This window comes from Henckelia pumila, chromosome 2 (assembly GCF_033568475.1).
Source record: "Henckelia pumila isolate YLH828 chromosome 2, ASM3356847v2, whole genome shotgun sequence".
Classification (NCBI taxonomy): domain Eukaryota; kingdom Viridiplantae; phylum Streptophyta; class Magnoliopsida; order Lamiales; family Gesneriaceae; genus Henckelia; species Henckelia pumila.
In genome coordinates this window covers 108,809,743-108,822,710 of record NC_133121.1, presented here as the reverse complement: position 1 = coordinate 108,822,710, position 12,968 = coordinate 108,809,743, and the positions used below count along the sequence as shown (strand labels likewise).

At 36.2% G+C, this 12,968-nt stretch overlaps 2 protein-coding genes and 1 non-coding gene across 3 annotated transcripts; 1 reads left to right on the top strand and 2 right to left on the bottom strand.

Moving 5' to 3' along the window:
* Positions 1-948, bottom strand: LOC140885003 (casparian strip membrane protein 1-like). The gene is made up of 3 exons (XM_073291916.1): positions 693-948; positions 473-596; positions 1-366 (listed from the first exon to the last, which is right to left on the bottom strand). The coding sequence occupies exons 1-3, from the start codon at positions 932-934 to the stop codon at positions 151-153; spliced, it is 582 nt and encodes a 193-aa protein (XP_073148017.1). The 5' UTR covers positions 935-948; the 3' UTR covers positions 1-150.
* A 499-nt stretch (positions 949-1,447) lies between these two features.
* LOC140881242 (probable UDP-N-acetylglucosamine--peptide N-acetylglucosaminyltransferase SPINDLY) lies at positions 1,448-10,074 on the bottom strand. Its single transcript, XM_073286396.1, has 18 exons — positions 9,620-10,074; positions 8,770-9,197; positions 7,819-7,980; positions 7,543-7,718; positions 7,371-7,446; positions 6,635-6,763; positions 6,284-6,403; positions 6,130-6,198; positions 5,955-6,036; positions 5,395-5,489; positions 4,999-5,063; positions 4,018-4,216; positions 3,635-3,829; positions 3,134-3,228; positions 2,905-3,040; positions 2,571-2,788; positions 2,289-2,416; positions 1,448-2,175 (listed from the first exon to the last, which is right to left on the bottom strand). The coding sequence occupies exons 2-18, from the start codon at positions 9,169-9,171 to the stop codon at positions 1,721-1,723; spliced, it is 2,802 nt and encodes a 933-aa protein (XP_073142497.1). The 5' UTR covers positions 9,172-9,197; positions 9,620-10,074; the 3' UTR covers positions 1,448-1,720.
* Positions 10,075-11,848: 1,774 nt separating this feature from the next.
* LOC140885562 (small nucleolar RNA Z266) lies at positions 11,849-11,948 on the top strand. Its single transcript, XR_012151006.1, has one exon. It is a non-coding gene; the product is annotated as a small nucleolar RNA Z266 (small nucleolar RNA).
* Positions 11,949-12,968: the final 1,020 nt, after the last annotated feature.

The following is a 12,968-nucleotide window of genomic DNA, read 5'->3' as shown; positions in this document are numbered from 1 at the left end:
TATGCGACCAAATCAACAAAATAATATCTGAAACGTAAACCAAATTCAAACCAAACACCACAACATATATGCACCTTAATCGGTGCATGCATCAACTCATGGTGGCCATAAAAAATCGGTCACGATCAGTAAGTATATATATATGTTTGTTTAATTTTTCCTGAGAGCCAAAGCAGACAACACCACCAAGAAAAGTATCAGAACCACCGCAACGAAAGCCGCCACCACGGCTCCGCTGGCTCTCTGGCAGAAACCACTGAACTGCGGGCATATCGCCAGCCAGTTTGCTCCCGAGTTCCCGATGTGAGCCAGGTACACTATAGCCGCGGAGGAGGAGGCGGCGGAAGTAGCCAATGTAACTGTCAGCTGCAAAGAATTTGACACAATTAATATATATATACAACCTAAATAATTGATCCCAAACAAAAAATATCTTTACAGTTTACTTAAAGAGTATTGAAATTAAACTCACTGTATCGCAAACAATCAACAGGACCCTTGGCGCAGTCGCAAGAGGCCGTGCGACGCATACTATAGCGAAAGGGACGGATAAAACAAGATAGCCAGTGACTATGGACATAGCTATTACAAAGAAGCTGCAAAAATCAAGAATCTTCTTCATGTACTTGAACTTGAAAATAATCACTAGTATAGAAGAAAAAAATAATAATGATAATAAAAAATTTACGTACGTGAAAGCTGGAAGATCATCATAACTGGCTTGAAACTGGAAGAACTGAGTGAAGAATGGAAGGGTCTCCTCTGTAGTTCCCATGGTGATGGTGGCGGCTAAAGCGGCAGTGGCGGCGCTTATGCGGAGGATAACATCGAATATTCCGATAGCCCTTTTGTATGATCCTCCCCTTGAATTCCCCAGAAGGGGTGCTTTCCCTTTGCGCTCCCTGCTTGTTTCTCCAATCTCCCTGTTCTCCATGTTCTCTCTTTTTTATAAAACTGGTCAAGATTCAAGCTTGTGATGCTATGAGAAATGGTAATCAAAAGGGAAAAAGCTCGTGAGTTAAATAGTGATGTTTTCACGCATAGTACAAGATTCGAGTTCGGAATTAAATATGATGTAATGGAGTAAGAAGAGTTGTTGCATAGTTGATTCAATTTTTGATGAATCGATCACTACTTTCGAGCATTAACGTTGTTGGGGTAGTTGCCACCTCTGGAGTCTGGCTCACTCATGAGTGGTCAACGGGATCATCATCATATGTACGCATATAAAATGATTGGTCAACTAGTATAATTAAAGTATGAATATTATTTATCTGTATGATCAATCAACTAATAAAGTGTAATTTGTTAAATCTATTTTCTGATCCACTAATAAAGTGGAGCAGTACATATAAACTTGGTTGGGTTCAGTTCAAAATATGAGAGGATAAAATGGAAATTAGTGAGCCCAAAAGACGTTCAAAATGCAGAAACCAGACACTGTGACTTGATTAATTTTTTGAAATAAAAGCACAGCTTTATACATTACAGAAACCCCATGACAACCAAAGGGGTGGCAGAACTGCAATATTATATCCCAGTACAGGCCCTTAGCTCTAAAACTTTCATGTTCCTACACTAAATTTTATACCTTGACCAAATACATATATCTATTTCAGTAGTTCCTATCAGTTCCCCCAAGCAATTTCAGCCCAAACTCTGCCGTGAGTTGCAATTCACAGGGCACCTTCAATGCAAGGAATTATCGAGCATTTGAAGGTCAGCTCGACTTGCCTGGGTTACTGGTTGTTTTTCTAGACGTAACGTTTTCTTCTCCATTTGAAGTGTTGAAGGAGGGAGATGGCTCCATGGTAAACCCATTGGCCTTGATGGGTTGTGCAAGGGGATCATTTCCAGAAATATTTATCTTTGCTGGGTCGGTGAATCTAACATCTGGATCTCCCGAAACATCTTCTTGTGAATGAATGGGCTGTTTCTGTTGCATCATTTCCATACGCCTCAAAGATGGCTCATCGCCCTTGCAGTATCTCTGCCACATGCACCGGTAGGCTGACTCGAGGCCTTTTGTGAATTTTGATCCATCGCATAAGGGAGATTTGAGCATGAGATTTCGCAGACTCATCCTCAAGCTTGAGAGGGCAGGTATATCAGAGGATAACTGTAAAGCCAGCTGTACGTATTCCTCTTCATTCTTGGCGACTAAATTGCTCAATCCTGAAAGTGTTAATCAACACACAATCTGATTTATCCAAGTAATTTATAACATTTTCGAAGGGTGCTAGCCTGCTAGGGCTTGAATAATTATGTTCGAGTGGAAGAATACGTACCAACTGTGTTGAGGAGACTTACACCAACATTATGAGCATGAACGTGACCTGCCATTGCAATACATGGAACTCCCATGTATAGAGACTCGCATGTGGTAGTTGTTCCAGCATAAGGGAAGGTATCCAAACTAGAAATAGAAAGAGTTTTGTCACTAACATCCAGAAAATTGTGAAATTCATTTTAAAAAAAATCTAGGAATAGAAGCGAGACTAGCCAAGAGTGAGAAGCAAAATTGCAAACTTAATTATCCCAGCTATCATATGACAGAAAAAAAAATATACCTGATGTCCATCAAAGAGTATGCTTGCATATGATCATGGTTGAGAAGAATTAAAGGCAGAAGATCTACCCGTTGTGATTCCAAGCCTAACTTTTCCAACAACGAAATAAATTGAAGTCTCACACTTTCAGAGCAAAAGGGCTTGCACTTCACAATAAGCCGGGAATTTGGAACAGCACATAAAATCTTTGCCCAGACTTGAAGCACTCGAGGTGTTATCTGGTGTATTTGAAAATTTTAGAAAAAATTAAAAGAGAGAGAAGACATGAATAGATGTGAAAAAACTTGTTCCACTTTTACCAATAGTGAAATACTTGCTGCACTCTTATCAATACCTTTGCAAGATTGTTGAAGCTACCAAAAGTAACAAAGCCGTTGGATTGGGCAGGAGTTGGACACACTGGACCTGCTTCTAGTGAAGGAGTGTAACAAAGGAAGGACTCTTGTAATCGAACTAACTCTTCAACATGTCTGGCATCCATTGAAGAATTGCAAAGAATTTTAGGATCCAACTTCGGAACCAATAAGCAGAAAAATTCAAACAAAGTTGACAAAGCCAATTACTTTTGTTTTGTATCAGGGGGGTCAGCAAGAGCATCAGTGATTCTATAATCAATGGTAGGCAAACCAGTTGTATTCGGGTAACCAATCCAAGTCACCTAAAGAGCCAAGTCATTCAGAATCAGAGAGTGAGAGTAACTAGCAGGGAAAAAAGATAAATCTAGTAAAAATCGAACAGTTGCACGTGTTATACTGGTTACTAGTTTATCATGACGCTAAGATTGCTATGTTAACATCTTTAAAAGTCAGATCAGAATAATCATAAATTTAGCAGAAGAGACTGAAGTGGTCAAGGAAGTACAGCATTGACCAAAATTTCGACTTAAACAGTTAAACAGGTCCAACAAAAAATTATCCATTGATCATGGTTCTCAAAATGCATGAAAAACTTATTTCCGTCCATTCAAAAAACATATTACCAAAAGTTCTCAAACCCAATATTGAAGAACAGTTCCCAAAAACCATAAAAGCAGAAAAACGGAGTCAGGAATTGCTCAGAGATACCTGAACAGGTGCAGGTCGGCAAGCCATCATACCCAACTTGTTGTTCGCAGTATGGCCGGTAAGTTCCACCAAGACGTCAATTTCATCTTCCCTAACAATACTCGCAACTTTTTTCTCATCAATACCATAAATGTCTCTCCACTTCCCTCCATGCTTTAGGACTCTGTCTCTGAACCTGTTAGTTTTTGCATCTGCCTGCGTCTCAGCAAAGGGATTTCTCCAACGTAAGAAACGTAATTGAGAATCTAGATTTGCTTTTCAACTGTTAGCACATAACCAGAAACTAATTGGCTGTTGGAAAAATCCAACACGCTAATGTATTCAGTAAAAATGACCAGAAACTCAGATATTTTGAGTTAAGGAGCAAGGCGAAGTAGCTATACCTTTACAACTGCTGAGTAAACAACCACCTTGTAGTTCACATAATCATGATAAATTAGTGGTGCTTCAATGAAATATGACACAGAATGGGTAAAATAATCAGGAGACACATATCCAATCACAATTGGCCTTTCTGGATCCTTAGGGTTGTCCCACGAAGTATACTGTGGAAACAGTTTCATAAAGCGCACACCCCAATCCCTGCAATTGCACTTCCAAATCAGAATAGCCTAAAAAAAAATGCACATGCTACCAAACACCAATAGGAAAATCCAACCTATCGCGATGTGAACTAGAGATATATGTTCACCCTCGTGCAAAAATGGTATCCACACATAAAAAATGCACACACACACACATGTGCCGACCACACTTCAATAAACACAGAGGTACATATCAATGCAAGGTCATAGTACAGAGGACTGAAAATTGCTAAGAATCAGAAAAAGGCCGCTAAAATTAAATTATTGTGACACATATCATCAAATCAAAGATTTTAGTTCAAACTACAGTGTCACGGAAACAATGCATACCCCACAAAAAGATGAGAGATTGAAAGATTAACCATTTTTTCTCCGACCATCCTTATTTCTAGAAATACTGTACGCCATAGGCTCTAAGAGTCAAGGGATTGCTAAACGTGCTTTCAATGTACTTTGTATAAATACTCTAATAAATAAATACTCCTAATTCTTCCATCTTAACAAGATGAATGCACTAATATTGTAGCAGAATGTATGGGCCATGGGGGAGCTTCATCAAGCAGAAAGCCAGCATGCAGAGAAGAATTCACTCACTGAATGCAAAAACCTGTGTTAAAATAAATCTACAGATTTAAATGTGCCACTTGAAACTACAACAGAATACAGATAATGAAAACCAACGGCCCATTCATCAAAATGTGGAAAACTGAGAGTTGAAGCACTTGAAAGTCAATTTTATTGAAAGAACATAAATTGTAAAAATATGGTCAGGTGCTTGACCTGTGAGCTTCATATAACTTGTCATCGCTACTCTCATTTATGTAGTTCATGGCAAGCAGCCGATTCTGCAAGATATGAGTAAAGGCGATGCTAAGAATTCGATTGACTAAAGCAATAATTGATCTATCACAAATGAAACCCAAGCAGAACCTTCATCATTAAGACCAGTAATCAACAACTATTTTGAATGGCCAGTGTAAGAAAAACACAATCCAAGTATCCAATAACAAGTCAAAAGAAGATACAATAAGAACAACAGTATACAGGACATCAGACACAAAGAGCCAGATTCTGATGCTAGAAAAAAGATAAAAGAGCATAAATTGATCCATGACGATGATACGCAAAGGCTTCGCTACATGATTTTACTAATTACTAACAACCTAACAGAATAACCTGGCCAGCATTGCGTGAATCAGGATCTATTTTGAGGCAATGCTCATATGCTTCAATTGCCAGAGATATGTTCCCAGCATCTCTGTAGAGAACCCCTGCAGAATGAAATTACAAATTTAATGCCACGCAGCATCATGGCTGCTAAGAAAGCGGATTCCAAAATTTCCAAAAGGAAAACAATAGATTTCATATATCCAGCTCAGTTAAGAGTCCAATGACCAACTAGATAATTCTAAGCATGATTATGTTTATAGCTATCTCTCTCTTGAATATAAAAAATGCTAAGCAAAGACCAACCAGTCATATCTAAGCACTATTGTATGAGTGGGTTCTGTTCTCCCAATATCCACTAAAAACATACATAACAAACATTGACACATTACCCATACAAATCCAAATTATTATTTCCCTTTCACGGGCGGTAATTTAAGAAGTATCATTTTTTTCGTTGATATTATCAAGCTCCCAAAATAAGCAACAGACTTTATATGATGGCACAGTTAACCAAACAAAAATTTGTGTACTTCATTCAATTAGAAGAAGTGAAGACGGAAATGGACCTAAATTATTGTATGCTTCTGCATAGGTAGGATTTGCAACGATAGCTTTCTCAATCATGCTTGCAGCAGCATCCATTTTACCCTGTATATGGTGACAGTGGTATAGTTTAACCAACCAGACATGCCGTCCATTAAAAAAGAAAAAGAAATATGAAGAGAACTATAGATACAGCACCTGGACAGTATACACTACTCCAAGATTGTTTAATGACTGGGAAAAGTTTGGTTTGATCGACAGTGCCATCTGTAAATACATATATGCGTTATACCAGTGAATGGTAAACATGTGAGATACTTCATGAAGAAAGAAATGCAGGAGCCAAACTTGCCTGATAACACTCCACTGCTTTATCAAGGTTATCTCGATCTTTGTATATCACTCCTAAATTGTTGCATGCCTCTGCACAATGGGGATTGAAGTGGAAAGCAAGTTCATAAAATACAATGGCCTGCATAAATAGGATGTTTTACTTATAAACATAAATTATAATCAGAAGATACACCACTCATTTTAAATCAAAAAGCTAAAACCAGCTCAAACAACAAATATTGAAAAAAATAATCGTAATGTTGTGTCTTATTCAAGATTATCATCTCAAATTAGCTGCCAGCATTGAAAGAACAATTCGGCTGTCAGCATTAAACGGGTAAAGTTGTCCTTGTATTATATTTTCAATTACCATGTCAAACTTCAGCATTTCTCCATATGCAACTCCAAGATTGTACATGGCATCAGCATAATGCCAATTATAATAGAGAGCTTTCTTATATAATGCCACACCATGACTGATGTCACCCTCCAATTTAACCTGCAAAGTAATAACCTCCAAGTAATCAGAACAAGTGTTCTTAAGAATATTTGTTGAATTCATAAATCGTAAAGCATGTTTAACTGGTGTGTTAGCTGTAAAGTGCGCAACCAAATAACATCATTTAATATGCGGCCATAACAACATTCAAAGATCACATTTGATCGACGCTCCAGTCCGAATGAGTCCATGGTCCGGAGCTTATACTAAGAATGGAATCCGGCCCATGAACCCTTCGTATATCCCTAATTAATATTGCTATTAATGTGATTTATGGTAGTGATAGAGAATGGGAACTGAAAAACAGCCTTGTGAGACCCGAGCCCTAAATGATAAAATATTTTAACCGAAAATGCAAATCATGACACATGCCTAATGGAGACGAAAGAGTTTCAGTTTGCCAGCATTTTTGACATCAAGTATTGAGAAAATATATGATCATCATGCTTCAGTTAAGTGCCCAAATGATGGAAAAGGAAAGAAAAAAGAAAAAAGCAATCTTTTAGGACGGAAGGATGATGAGATAGACTGGCTAACCATTTAATTCGTAAAAGATCTGTTGGGCTTGATTAAAGACAAATATGAATAAAAAACATCTAGAAATCACCTTCGTGCCTAAATCAGTTAATGCAATAGCCATGTTGTTTTTTGCAATCTCAAAGTTTGGGGAGACAGCCAGGCACCTGTATACAAATTTGGAAATAGAATTTTAGTGCATCCTCGGGAGGAAAGTAAAATTCAGTAAATTAATAAAAAAATGAAGATAATAATATGCGAACCTCTCATAGCAAGCAATAGCTGACTCCAGATCCCCTCTATTTTTGTAGATAACACCCATATTACAATATGCTTCAGCATACATGGGTCTCTCAATTGCAGCTTTTTCATAGCAACCAAGGGCTGTGTCATATTGCATCATTTCTGAATAGACGACACCCAGATTATAATAAGCTGGCTACACATGAAAAAGGAGGGAGAGTTAAAATTCAAATGCCCGTGCACAAGTCAAAATTCATGAAAAATAACGAAATGGAAACCATGAAACATGGAATTACCGCATAGTGTGGATCAATTTTGATAGCTTCATAATACTTTTGTATTCCCTCCTGAGTGTTACCAGCCAGCTTCAAGCTTGTCCCAAGATCTGTTAGTACAATTGCCAAGCATTCCGCAGCTAGCTTGAATGAAGAATCGGCCTTTAGAGCTTTCTGATGCATCTGTATTGCAGGCAGCTTATAAATATGAAACAAAACCTACTTATTCACAGCTTGAGGAAGGCTCCCGTTGCAAAGACAATGACTAAGCTTTTCAAAGTAATGCTCCATAAAACTCGAAAATAACATAATTAAGCAGTTAAACACAATCGAGACGGAAAACATTTTTTTTGCCATCACAGGCGAATGATAAAGTTTTGTTTAATAGCTCCACAATTATGTTCCTGGAAAATAAATTGGCAGAATTTCATTTTCCAATTGAGATAAAGAAATGAAATTCATATTAGTGGATTTATTATTTATCACAACAGAGAGTGAAGTATGAAGGTTCTAAAGAAAAATTACAATAAATGTTTGTATGATGGAAGCGACTGATAACAGGTGGAATCGACCCACAAGGGCCAAAAGGACATTATCAATTGGGGAATAAGAAACGCAACTGGTTCCAAATTCCCACAAAAAAGTAAAATACTTGGCAGGAGAAGCAACAGAAACATGGCCTCAACTTGGGACAACTAGCAATATTGGGGAACAAACATAGGGTCATGAGTAGCATAAATTACAAGTTTTTATTGTGCCTATCTCATGATTCGAAAATATACCAATTCCAATACTATAACTTATCCATGTTAAAACTAATTAACCAAGCATGTCTTCCAAAGATAGCAAATTTAACACAAGTTTCAGATTTAAGCAAGATCAGCATCCACATTTAATATGGGCAACCAAAACAAAATTGGAGAAGTGACATGTTGCAACAGTCAAGTAGCACCATCAGTTGGGCTATCATACCTCAGCAGCCTCCACCAGCCTGCCCTCATCTTTGAATAAAATCCCACAATGTGTGAGAGCAAATGCATTTTTGGGTTCCAATCGAATTGCTTCGGCAAAACTTTCATATGCAAGGGTACCCAAGTTCTGCATCTGCAGGCAAATTCCTTTGCCAATGTGAGCTTCAACATTTTCACTATCCTTTTCCAACACACTCTCATAAACAGCTAGTGCATCCACAAACTTATTCCTGGAGCGGAGAATGTCAGCAAAGGATAAGGCGTTTTTCCCTTCGATACTTTTTCTTACAGGGCCGTTGCCTAGGGTGCTTCTGATTTCAGGAGAGGGCTCCGCTGGAGACAGCTGACCATCAAGCGGTTCTTTTCTCTTTTCATCGCCAACATCCTTTCCAGTTGACCCCATTCAAGTAAATAAAAAACTTCAGACTCCTAAAACAAGACACTGAACAGTAAGAACCAGACAAGACTATGACAAACCAATACAAAAGCTTAGTTTCCTTGATACAAACTCAAAAAATATTCCTTCCCACCATGCCCCAACCCAGGAACTAGAAGACAAGCACTCGGTTATCTAGAAGGAAAAAATAAACCTAAATCTAAAGAGTGATTTTCAAAAGTCAGTAACTTTTGCACCAAAATAGATTTAATAGCCTCCTCAGTAAACAAGAGACATCGGGTTTCATGCGGTTGAGTAGAGAGGGAGAGGGAACATCGAAAATGAAATTATATTTTCTCAACACAATCATACATCAAGTTTTCAGTCGCGCCACCCATCTCACTTAGCCTTCCCCTAGTTTCACCAATGAAAACAACTGCAACTAAGCATTAAAAATCGACCACTTTCTCCTTACCTAAATTAATAGTGCCCAAACTAGGTTTCCCCTTCACTTCCCAACACAATGAGTGCCCAAAAGCTGCATAATTGGGAGGAAGGGGGAAGGCGGCACGGCACAACGAGGAGGGATTAAGGTTGGTTCCGAGGACGAAAACTTTCCCTTCCAAAAATTGAAATCCCAAAGCAATCACTCCATACCACAACAACTGGTTGCTTCCAATTTATTCAAAGACAAAAGGGCTGGGCAGAAATCAGACTTCAGAATCAAAGGGTTTCGTATGTCCGAAACAGCCAAGATTTTGTTTTTCTTGGATCAGACCTTTGAGTGTGATAAATATTTGTTCCCGTACCTGACCAACACAAGAGAAAATGGGGAAAAATTGTACATAGAACGCAGAGCTCTACTGGCAAGTATAAGATTTCACTCAATAATTGGAGAAAACCCCATTGAAGAAGCAGGGGGTTTGTGCCAAAAATATATATGTGCAAATTGCAATACATACAAATTATTATTTTATTATATATATATATATTATTATATTACTGAAAAACGGCCGACGGGTTTTGTAGCGGCCCATGTCATAGCGGCAAATGGGCCTATAGGAAGAATCGGATTTGGGATTAATAATTGGTGATCCTTTTCTTTTTAGACAAATGTTTTGATTTAATATTTATAGCCCATAGGAAGTGTATCTGTTATTTTTATTTGTTATTGTTGCATAGTCGTATATGAGGGTAAATTATACACAATTTTTTATTTAATAAAAGACTCTCTCGTTCGATATATATATAGACAACTAAAAGGATGTTTGACAGGGCTTATAAGTTCTTGAAAACAGTTTATAAGTTGTTTCAGAGCTTATAAGCTCTTCAAATTTATTTGGCAAATTTTTTGTCAAACAACTTATTAGTTGTCAAAATAAGTTGTATAAACTATTTTTAAAAAAATTAAGGTCACCTCTACTTTTTAAAAAAGATCTTATTCTGATATTTTACTTCACAAAATTATTCTTATATGTTTTATTAAATTTTTACCACACCCTTTGCGAATTTTTGTACATAATTTATCAATTTTTTTTAAATTAAAATTATAAACATTTTTATTTTTTTAATATATGTTTAACATTTATGATAAATTTAAAACTATTTGTGTATATATATATATTACTATTTACATTACTTTCTTATTATTATATTATTTTTGGTATTTTTGGCAATAAAAAGATCTTTTAATACCAAACACATACAGATATTTAAGTTGTTTAAAATAAATTCACCAAAACACTTTAACAGCTTATTTTAGAATAAGACCTGACAACTTATAAGCTTCTAAAATAACTTATAAGCTCTTAGAGCTTATAAGTTGTTTTAAATAAAATTAGTCAAACACTCTCTAAATGTTATTAGGTCATAGTTTTTGATCGCTGCTTCGAATTCACCAAAATGTAAAAATTATAGTAATCTAAAATTTTATTATATGTTGTGAATTCCAAAACCCTCTAGTTTTTTAAATTATATGGGATTTGAAATACATCTAAGATGTTTGTCAATTCAAATCAATTCTTCATATTTCTCTCTCAAATCAAATCTTTCATTACATATAATTGAAACCGGAATGTGAAGTGAAATTTCACGAATCACTACAAGCCCACAAAATCCAAATTATTGGGCCATTCTCGGGCTCATTGTGCCTAATGGTTAATCTCAGGCCCAATAATCGACCTAACTATTCTATATAATATAACCACTTCATCTCTGAGAAACGCCAACCTCGTCTATTCGAGAAATTAGGGTTCTCCGAAAGCGGCGGCGCTCCTCCGCAATATTCTTCTTAAGTTCGATTTTCGCAGTAAGCTCGGCCCTTAAGATCGCCTTCCGGTGTATCCAATGGAAGCGTTTTGAGTCATAGCCGCGCAATATTAACCATCTACGCGCACATCCACATGAAATACGCACGTTTTGTTCGTACGAGTGTGTATTGTGCGTTTTCTATGGCGTTCTTTAAAGGTTTTCCTTCTTCAGAATCCCATTTCACCCCATCTCGTTTTTATCTTTTTTAACGAAGCTATTCATTTCTTTCGGATCTCTAATTTTTCTGCAATTTCGATCACCCGGGATAGATAGTTATGCCGGTGCCTCGAATTTCAGGATTTTTATTGGTCCCGAAGTGATTCGATCCTGAATGCTTCTGAGATACAGGCTGGGGATATGAATTTTTTGCCAAAAGATTTTTATATTACTTTTTCTGTGGCAAGAATGATGAAAAAATTAGATGTATGAGAGGTGAAATGAATCACCTCTTTGAGCTGAAATACGAGGCTTATTGATATTCTGACTTGCCGTTTCGGAATCAATATTTTTTACTCAAATTTACGTGTTTTTTTGGAGCATTAATTTTACTATTTCGTTTTGATCTTGATTTGCTACTCAATTTTTTTTACTTGAAATTTTTCGAATATTCAACTCAGACGGGCCTCTATTTGAGTTTGTACCGTGTCGCAATTTTTTTTGACGGATCTTATAATAAACCGTGGCATGTTGAACCTCTGTTGCGATGTTTTGTGATAACACCGTCTCAATTTCAAATGAGTATCATTAATAAACGCTTTGGAGATTTCAGAAAAAAAAGTCGCAATTCAAAACCGTAATTGTGATGTTTTTTTTATAAACTGTAGTTATGATCAATTTTTTGCATCGTTGTTTGATATACCAATAAATCGTTTCAGTCACCCATGCATAGCAAATACATAATTAATTTGCACATTAATCTTGAAAATAACAATACATATAAAATATTACAATTTCAATCTAAATTTTGTGCGTCGAGAAAGACATAAATTGATAAACATGACTTTTCAAAATTGAAATCTTCTCCAATAAATTAAAATCTTCAAAAATAAAAAAATAAACGATTTAAATATGAAATAAACTCCTCAAATATAATAATCTCTTTAAATTAAAAATCTTCTAAATTTTTGTAAACCTCAATTATCCAATATAAAAATCTTTACTTCAAATATAAATAATTCAACAAATAAAATTCATGACCATAAATCGAGGTTTGAATATAAAATTTAGCATTTAAAATGCTGAAGAGTTCAAACATCAAATGCATGAAAATACTTTTCTAAAAATTTCATTAACCAAATATTTACAATCAAAGACTCTTCTCTCAAAATAAACATTATTAAAAATTTTAACAATTTTTTTCAAATAATAAATAAAATAATCAATACCTCAAGTTCCACCAATTTAAGCATAACATATTTTATCCCTAAAAATGCATAAACTTAAACAATATCGCGGAAAACATTAAGGCTCGGCCGAACCACTATCCTCGTCAGCAAACACCATTTAGTCATCTT